This window comes from Diplotaxodon limnothrissa, linkage group LG9 (assembly GCF_057381915.1).
Source record: "Diplotaxodon limnothrissa isolate DT_005_m linkage group LG9, D_limnothrissa_male_GT1.1, whole genome shotgun sequence".
In the NCBI taxonomy this organism is placed as follows: Eukaryota; Metazoa; Chordata; class Actinopteri; order Cichliformes; family Cichlidae; genus Diplotaxodon; species Diplotaxodon limnothrissa.
The window spans coordinates 10,710,159-10,720,075 of record NC_140604.1 but is presented as its reverse complement, the minus strand read 5'-3'; the positions used below and the strand labels follow the sequence as shown (position 1 = coordinate 10,720,075).

Genomic DNA, 9,917 nt, shown 5'->3' with positions numbered 1-9,917 from the left:
GTTTCATGTCCCTGCAGTAGCTTAAGAAAGAACTGTTCATAATTGAACGAGCACTTAATGCTTGGAAGAGGGTGATGGTCAGTTGACAGCTCACATACTACACACACACAGAGGCCTTTTATAGAAACATGTTTGCAACCAAAATTCTGCCAATAGTGAAACTGGAGAAAGAAGATGCATCAGAGCAGGAACTGTGGATCAGTTCAAATATTTTTCTGTAACAGATACCAACACATGGTAAATACGTTTAGGATTTGGACTTTTAAAAATAAGAAAAACATTTATTTCCATTGATTATAAATGTCTTTGCTAACCCAAAGCTGACGTCACAGTAGGAACATGTGCTCAAGATATAAACCACCAGAAATGCACAACATTACTCGAATGAGCAGGCACGAACATTGGGAAACCTTTAAATCTGCTCACTGCCAAAGCTTTTCAGCAGAAACTGCTGCACGTGAACTTTAATCCCCCTCTACACAGTCGTTGCTGAGCTGTTGCTCAGGGCTGAGGCCGGTCTCAGCCTCAGCGGGCTCAGAGTCTTTGGGGGGAAGCGGGCTGGTTTGTTGCGTGGAGGTGTTGTTGGAAGGCTCGAGGTCAGGATCTTCTACAGTTTCATCTCCATCAGTAGAACCTTTGATGACATTTGGTGAGGATGCAGCTGGAGGTTTGTCTCCTAACATGTCAGCAGTCTGAGAGGCTGAAGGGCCTGAAAGGGTTGAGAATTAGAAACAGTGATGGTTTCAGTCAACACAGACACACTCAGTCTACTACGATTTATAAAAGACAGGCAAAGCTGAGATAATGAAAAATGAAACTGTAAACTGCAGGGTTCAAACTCATTGTTCAGGGTCAAATTTAAGCACTTTAAGCACTTTCAAGGTCCATTATCAAGCTTTTCCAGCACATTACCAAAAAAACAGTTTGCATGTTCCACTTTGCATCACCTCAGTAAGACCATGTAAAAATTAAAACAAATCGTCTTAGGTTGACTTAAATGTTCTTTGTTCCTCTTTTGTTAAAACAGAGAAAAATGCACCACACAAAAATACTGAAAAAGGAAATGGTTGTCTTATATGCATATAGTGCACAAACTCAAAAAACTCATTTCTCTCAAAAATGCAGATGTGCAAATGTGAACAAATCAACTTGTTAGAGATGCTCATCTCCACTTGGAAAAAACAACCACACAAAAGAAGAAATCTGCACAAATGAACAAGTCTGCTCATCAGATATTGATGCTTCTTTCCTACGTGACACAACAACAGGAGACAGATGTTTGGTACTTTAACTAGTTAAGCACCCACACCACCAAAAATGGGGGAAAAGAGAGGAGATCACATTTAATCGGTTATAACACGAGGTCAGAAATATAAGTGCAGACATGAGTGTCCACAGAAGCCTCTGAATCTCAGCTGTAAACCATTTCTACAAACACCAAACAGTTAAAAGAGCAGTTACATCACCATGAATCTGTGGACAGGTAACATCCATATTTTGATTTATGATTTTCTGGAGTTAAATGTGACCCAAAGTATATTTTATAGCATATAAGCTATAAAATACTTTTAAAAATTAGGTGAGGGAAATAATCATTTTTTTCTATGTTTGAGTCCCAGTAACTTTGACATAGTAACATCTGCAGTAATATTTACCCCTCTGATGACAGCTCACAAGCGTTAGCTTTATTTTGATACCAAGACTGTTTACACAGAGTTTGTAATTGCAGAGAAATACTCCATTTATTTTGGCCTCTTCATTTTCGAGCAGGAAGCTCAGAAAAGCCCTGGGGGCCTAACAGGTCAAAGTTCATTCCCAATAAAACTAACTGTGAGATGTTTGACTACATTGCTCTCTGGATTATTGTTACAGTCCTAAATGATCAGCTTTAAAGTGTTTGTGCTAATAACACCATGTACAGTAAGTTATAAACTGTAAACACATTTTTATGGGTGAAGGCTCATAATAGAGACCGATCAACAGGTCATTTTCTTTTCTATGGGTCTCATTTAAATCACATTACATCATTTCTGCGGTAAATGAGGACCCTGAAGAACGATTTAATGTCACTGTTAAAGATTTGTAGACAATAGATCGCAGACAGCTGGCTCCGCTTTAACTAAAGAGGAAGTAAAAACAGTTTGGATCACAAGTGTAAGGCAAAAACAAAAATACTACGCCTAATTGAAGCTGACATCAGACAGGCAGTAAAGAAATCAATGTTTTCTACATGCTTTGCCTCTTATTACCAAACTCCACACTAATGTGAGGAATCTCTGGTGGTTTGGACGAACTGTGCAATACGGGAACTCGTCACTCGACCTTCAGGGTTTCTGGTGGATATATACACTAGATCCACTTCACTATATTGTAAGGAGTATTCACTCACCACCCATCATCCAAATCATTGAATTCAGGTGATCCAGTAACTTCCACAGCTGTATAGAATCAAGCACCTAGGCATGCAGACTGCTGCTACTAAGTGGAAGTGTTTGGGAACGACAGCAACTCAGCCATCAAGTGGTGGATCACGTAAAATCCCAGAGTGGGGGTCAGTGGATACTGAGGCGCACAGAGGTTGCTAATTTTCTGTGGAGTCCATCGCTCCAAACTTCACGTGGTCTCCAGATTAGCTAAAGAACAGTGCACAGAGAGCTTCGTGGAATCCATTTCCATGGCCGAGCAGCTGTAGTCCAAGCCTTACATCACAGAGTGCAACGCAAAGCAATGGGACACAGCGGTGTAAAGCACGCCGCCACTGGACTCTAGAACAGGAGAGATGCAGTCTATGGAGCGACGGATCACAGTTCTCAATCTGGAAAGCCGATAGACAAGTCAATTTAGCAGTTGCCAGGACAACAGAGCTCCAGGTTTGGTGGCAGGGGGATTTCGGTGCGGGGTTGTTTTTCAGAAGTTGGGCTCAGTCTCTTCGTTCCAGTGAAAGGAACTCTTAATGCTTCAGCATGCAAAGACATTTTGGCTCCCGACTTTAAGGGAACAGTTTGGGGATGGCTTCTTCCTGTTCCAGCATGACTGGGCACCAGTGCACAAAGCAAGGTCCACAAAGACATGAACTCTGGCATGGGAGTCCTGACCAGAACACCACTGGGATGAATGAGAGCAGAGACTTGGAGCCAGGCCTTCAACATCAGTGTCTGACCTTACAAATGGTCATAAACTCCCATAAACACTCCCAGAAGAGTTGAAGCTGATATAGCTGCACAGGCGGACGTCGTGAATGGGATGTCACTCGAGTTCATATGAGTGTGGGGGCAGATGAGCAAACACTTTTGGCAATATACTGTACATTCAATGTTTTGCTTTTTGTATTTTCATATAAAGTTAATACACCAATGAAGCTAGATGATCCTTATGAACCTTCGCTGGATGTTTTGTAGCAGAATCATTAATTATTTCTGTTATATTGTGTCCCAGCTGTATGATACATTTTTGCCATTCTTACCAATTTGCTGCTGGCGTGCGCGCCTCTTTTCCAGGGCCCGCTGTCTGTTCAGCTCAATACGTTTCTGCTGCTCTTCGGTCAGAGAGGGAGTAGGTGGGGGAGCGAGGGCTTCGGCAATCTGCCCTTGGGGAGCATTAATAAAACTCTCTCTGCTGAACAGATCAGGATCCCCAAATGTTTCCAGTTCACGTTGTACCTCTTCGTCACCAGCACCTGAACACAATTTCAAGCAGTGCTGATAATTAAGTCCTGTGGAATATGGCAAGTATTTCCTATGTGCACCTGCAGGTGTGAATCCACCGTAGGGCTGTTCGATACAACGATATATACAAAAACGTCTATTTCATTTTACGCTATCGTTTGTTTCGTGGTGTCGCAAAATAAACTGTTTACGGCAATATTTCTTCATGGTTCTGATGTCACTGTAGTAAAGTTCTCTCTTTCTCTTATATATAACCACACTACGGACGGACAAGCGCCTGTTTTTATGCGTTGTCGTTAGCAACAACGACGGTAAAACCATCGCGTGTCCGCTTGTTTATGTTCCACATAAACCTTTCAGAATAAAGCTCAAGATCCTGTTGAGGCTTTTCAAAATAAACGGAATCACGTGAAAGAGCAGAGTGTTTACGGATGAGAAGTAAAACAGAGCCGCCAGGTGCTAAAAAATAAACCTTAGACTCAAACGTTAGAACAGGCTTTCCCCCGCAGCACGCCGTGTAATAAATACTCACAAAGAAAACGGCGCCGTTACAACTTCTGTCTAAAAATGTGTCGTTTCATGCATCGGTTAAAACACTCGACTCCAGCTACATGACGCGCAGCTGGAAACACTTCACGCAAGTCGAGATTCACAGAATTGACAGAAAATGTTACATTTCTGTGATTTATATCGTTATCGGACGATAGAATTCTTATATCGGGAGATGAGACTTTGGTCATATCGCACAGCCCTAGTCCACCGTATCCCCATCAGTAATGATTTTTCTTCTTACCATCTGTACTTGTAAAATCTTCATGTGTCAGGGGCATGTCCAGTCGTATTCGTTTAAGACATGTCTATAGAAGAATGAGTAAAAAATTACAAATTCTGAACATTAGGAATCCCACACGCTTGCAGGAAATATTCTACTGCTTCCTCTCACCTGCACTTCCTTTTTGCTGCCGAGCCTTTCCACTTTGTCAATAAAATCTTCAAATTGCAATTTGGGGTACAACCTGTGGGCCCAGTTCTCCATCTTCTGCATCAGCAGCCGCAGGTCTGCAGCCTAATGGGGCAAACATCAAAAACAGCGAGTAGTGATATGAAAGAGGGCTGTGTGTGATAGGACGCTTCTTCTTCCCACTAAAAAATGACTTCCAGTCATTGGAACAAAAGACATCTTAATTTGGTAAACCAACCTCTGGTTCCCCTCACTCATTTTTGACCACGACAGAAAGGGCAACTTTTGACCTTTTAGTCTCAAACCAAATTTAGGACATCTAATTAAAAGCTGACAGGCCAAACAGATTTAGCTCAAAAACCAATGTTCATTCACATCTGGTAATTGGTGGGACAGATGTTATCATATCCTACCTCGTGTCCTTTGCCTTTGAACTGGATATTGTCAAAGAGAGTGCCCAGAGCTGGAAGCCCTCGATCTGATATCAGCCTGGGAAAAAATATTAAGACTAAGTTAAACCATTAATGGATTACAAGCAGGGTTAGCAGCACATCCAGGCGTATTTGGCTTATCCAATTCAGGATCGTGGATGGCTGAAGCCCATCCCAGCAGCCAGGTCGCCAGCCTGTCACAGGGCCAACACAGACAGACCCTCTGAATGGAAATGTCAGTGCCTTCAGATGTACCATGTTCAGAAGGCAGTAGCTTGTTGGGGGGGGGGGGGGGGGGTAGGGTGTTTGGTTTTCAGGGTGCCCACAACCTTTCTTTTCCTACCTGTTTGTACATAAGGCAGTATAATGAGAAATAGTCAAATTTCTCCATCTAAAAATAAAAAATAAAAAATTGCTATATATATATATATATTTATAGCAAAGTTGCAATTAATTTGAATATTTTATCAAATGAAAATCTATGTTTTTCTTTAATACAGCTTGCAAGTTTTATCCTAAGTATAATCGACGTTCTTACTTAAAAGCTTATTTAACATCCTTTGATTTAGTATAACTTAGTTCTGTCCAGGAACATTGTGAACAGAACAGTAACAGAGGAGTGCCACTGGAACACCCACTGGGAGACTACTGGGAATGAGCCTGACTTATGGTTGGCAATACTAACCAGGTTCACACTATAGGTGTACAGAGACTGGAAACATCTTTCTCACACACATCCAGGGATGTCTCCAACGCTCTGACAATTTTCAGTCTGGGAATTTTGCCCATCCAAATGATGAAAACAACAATGGTATTAGAGTCTTTCTTCTTTAAATGACTGGCAGAGTGAAGCTGCACCATCATCACACAGATGCAGTCATTTGTACCCGCCGCTAAAGCGTAAGAAGACGCTGCAGTACTCTGCGAAACGACAGGTGTCGCCACTCAGATAATATCACATCACTTTTTTTGTGCAAAGTTCTTTCCACAAACTTACGTTTTCAAACATTTGCAACAACTCTGTGTGTCAGTGTGTCTCTGAGCCTCTGTGCACGATTATTAGTGAAACGGTGATAAAAACCAGTGCAGTCACAGACTCGTGTTCAACCTGGCTGCAACACTGACAGTCTGCACACGTCAATCAATGATTTTGGCCTCCTTGTGTCCCAGCTCACACAAGATGACATCAAATTCCTATTTAAATGCGCATTTTAATGCATTTCAACCCTCTGTCGTGATATAAATGTCTTTGCTACCTGTGGGAGTCCAGCTTGGGTTGGGGTCTCTTCACGCCTCTCCTTTTAGCAGTAGGGACATCAGCCAGCTGTGATACCTCACCTTCATCTCCTGCATTGAAAACACATGACAACAGGATGTGTTTCTAACTCATTCTGTTGGCAGCGTGGCAAACTTCAAGCTTATCTTTAAATCCAGACAAATTATAGACTGGAGGTTACAGAAGAAATGTGCTGGTTTGAACAGTATCTGATAGGTTTCATTTGCTCACGCAAACAAAAACATGTGTGTTGTTATTGTTAGAAACATCCAGTCTCAGAGAGATGCTGAAAAACCAGTTCATGCATTTGTTAATTCTAGGCTGAACTAACAAATTCATTATTATCAAGCTGTTCCAAAAAGCTTTGTGGAAGGACTATGAGAGGTTGTATTTCTCCCACATTAGCCTTTTTTCCTGAATCTTATTTTTCTATGATTCTTCATTAAACCATGAATTTAAAATACAAAGTTCTGAATCATCACATCTTAAAGACCTCATAGTAATCCTGTAAGAGCACAGCAGCATCTACCATCTGCAAAAGGGTCTCCTTCCTCCTGGCCTCCCCGGCCTGGGGAGTGTGGTGGTGGGAGTGGGGGGAAAGCTTCATCCTCTATGCCGTCATAGTCAGGAATGTCCTGCGGGCTATTTTCCTGTGGGTCAACCATGGTGAGTCGGTCCTGGAGACAAAGTAAAAGACGTGTGAGCCCCAGTCGTCAACAGCATCAGCATTAAGTTACATGAATTTAACTGCAAGTTGAAAAAATGACATTTATTTCTGTAAGAGTAATTCTTTACTGTGTTACAACATCAACATGAAAACCTAAAAAAAACTGGCATTTACTTTTTTCTTTTTTTACATCAACAGGAGGAGCTGTACAGACACTCATCCCACCTGGAATTATACCCCAAATTCAGAAATGTACTATTATGATACATTAATGGTCCATTATGTTTGTTTCACAGTTATATACATAATACAATTTATAGATTTGTATATATTTACATTCTATCAGGGATGAACTGGTTGTGAACCTTTGGGCTGATAATGACATTTAAAAGTTACAATTTGGATGAATTATTACTGCGATACTTCTTTTGGACTCTGTAGTACCACAGAAACATCATTAAAGTAACAGGTTTGTTTTAAAGTCTTTCAGCTGTTCCGTAAGCATCATCGTCATCATCATTTATATAGCACTTTAAAAACACACCTGGCAGACCGAAGTGCTGCACAATACAAATGTAGTAATAAAATAGCAAAAAACAAACATAGCAATAAAGTAAACTCTTGAGCCAAAATGATGTGACACAACTAGGGCTGCCACAAACGATTATTTTGATAGTCGACTAGTCACCGATTATTTATGCGATTAGTCGACTAATCAGATCATCATCCACTGGACGTAAAACTACAGCTTATTGCACCATGCAGCATATGCTCTTATATAACTATCATTAGCTTATAGCTTTAAGCTTTTAAGGTGCTAACTAAAAATAAAGACAAGATGATAGTTTATTCAATTTTAATGAAATTTGCAGATTGTTTCGGTGAAGTTTAATAAACTCCTTGCTATCTAAAATATAACAGGACAACGGAGTATATTCTCCAGCATCTCACACTTCTGATAATCAGCTGTCTGCTTGACGTTTATTCAGCTGTGTAAAAACTATAACTTTAATCTCAGACAAACCGATTTACTCAGGAACAAATAAAATACTAAAAAAAAAAAGCCAAACAACAACATTTTTAATTTATCTAAGTGACTCATATATTTAACCTGAGTAGCGAAAGACGGCGGTGGGTTTGAAAACAATTTGCCTGGAGTCCGGTGTTCTCACCGTGCTAGTGACCTAGCCCCCGGCTAGCTATCGAGCTAGTGGGTAACAGACGTCTCTGAAAACGTCGGAGCGCTTTTGAAAATATGTGGTGTCCTGATAAACTGAGCCGATATTTGAGGTTTACACAGCTACATTCTCGGCTGAAAATATGTTAAACGTTTATTTTGTGACCCAGAAAGAATAATAAGAGTAATATTAAAACTAACTAGCTGCCGCCATTGTTGGAAACTGAGCTGGGCCGCGCTATGAATTCTGGGACACAGCTGCTTCTTCTTCTTCTTCTTCTTCTTCGGGGTTTAACGGCAGCTGGCATCCTTGTACATGCAGTGCTGCCATCTTCTGTTTCAGTCCGTTATTACACTCTTAAATCCTGCTACTTATTCCTGCGTCTTTTGGGATCTTACAAAGCTTCAAACGACGCGTCGACTATTAAATCAGTCGTCGACGATTTTGATAGTCGACGTAATCGTGACTAGTCGACAAATCGTGGCAGCCCTAGACACAACACAGACACAAAAGGAAATCTTCTACATTGTTTTGCTGTTCACACAAGTTCTAATGCTACCCTTTGTTTCTGGAAGGAGACGATTTTCTGTCCAGTATTAAAGTTCAAAGAACAGGGTATCCGTCTCCAGTGGGCTGCTAAACAAGTTTACCAGAAAAATCAGACCCACGGTCATGTTGTGTCACTTTGAGTGATTAGTCAGCAGCAATAACAGGGAATGACAAACTGACAGACTTTGGATATAAAACAAACAATTTAAACATTTAGAAGTTAAACATCTTCTCGGATTCCTTTTGCTGCACATGTCTATGTATGTATTTGCTGTACAGTGTCATTTGTTTGGAACATTAATCTTGATGTATACATAAACATTTGATTTAAAAAACGTGTTTAAAAATGAACACTGACACAATTAAACACAACACTGGTGCACGGTGACTGCAAACAGAAGCAGCTGCTTGTATCCTCCTGTGCATGGATCCGTGCTCTCTGTTTATTAATAAAAGCCAAACTTCATTAATGGTAAGTGACAGAGATCTGATGAGTTCTTGCTGGTTTGTATCCACAGGAGGATACAAGTAAAATCCTCTGCAGGTTAGTGCAGGATAAGCAGGCAAGTTTACTGTAATGTGATGGATTTAAGTAAAGAACAGTGTGTGACTGGTGCACAGTGACTGTGGTGCTCATGTCAGAGTTAGATTACATCAAGTGTAGCAGAGATTAACTTAAACTTAAGCTCATGATGCTGACATTCATTCACTGAGCTCCACCCACATACCAACAGTTTAGTGTATAATATAAAGACAGTGTACTGTCAGTGTAGAGAAAGGAAATCAGCCAGGACAACTCATGAAACATCTGCAGACATCTGGATGAATTCACAGAGAGCAGCAGGTCAGCTGATCACAGCCTGTACATTAAAAAAAATCTACTGGAGCTCTCAATAGAAATGATTGTGAGCTGTGACCCTTTTCCCCACACTGAGCCACTACAGCTGATGTTAGGGTTGAATCCTGCTGAATCCCACTTTAACATCTTCCTGCTCATTTTGATGTTTAGAGGCAACGTCACCGTCTAAGATGTAGGCATTGTATACATTGTATACATTATTTCTACATTACATTAATATTGCACAAGGTTCACTTAGTTTAGCATAAAATATACATACTGTATCAGTACTTCAGCTTTTAATGGAGTATTTCTTAACACTAGTATCTGTCACCTTCTGTGTTGAGCTCAT

General features: G+C 40.7%; 1 protein-coding gene and 1 pseudogene across 1 annotated transcript; one reads left to right on the top strand and one right to left on the bottom strand.

Annotated features, from left to right (window-relative positions):
• The window catches only part of LOC146625124 (uncharacterized), a 238,552-nt pseudogene that overhangs the window by 132,682 nt on the left and 95,953 nt on the right, over window positions 1-9,917 (top strand).
• On the bottom strand, window positions 365-8,238 carry LOC146625134 (TIMELESS-interacting protein-like). Its single transcript, XM_085362687.1, has 8 exons — window positions 8,173-8,238; window positions 6,863-7,010; window positions 6,314-6,404; window positions 5,040-5,115; window positions 4,609-4,731; window positions 4,459-4,522; window positions 3,464-3,676; window positions 365-709 (listed from the first exon to the last, which is right to left on the bottom strand). The coding sequence occupies exons 2-8, from the start codon at window positions 6,996-6,998 to the stop codon at window positions 465-467; spliced, it is 948 nt and encodes a 315-aa protein (XP_085218813.1). The 5' UTR covers window positions 6,999-7,010; window positions 8,173-8,238; the 3' UTR covers window positions 365-464.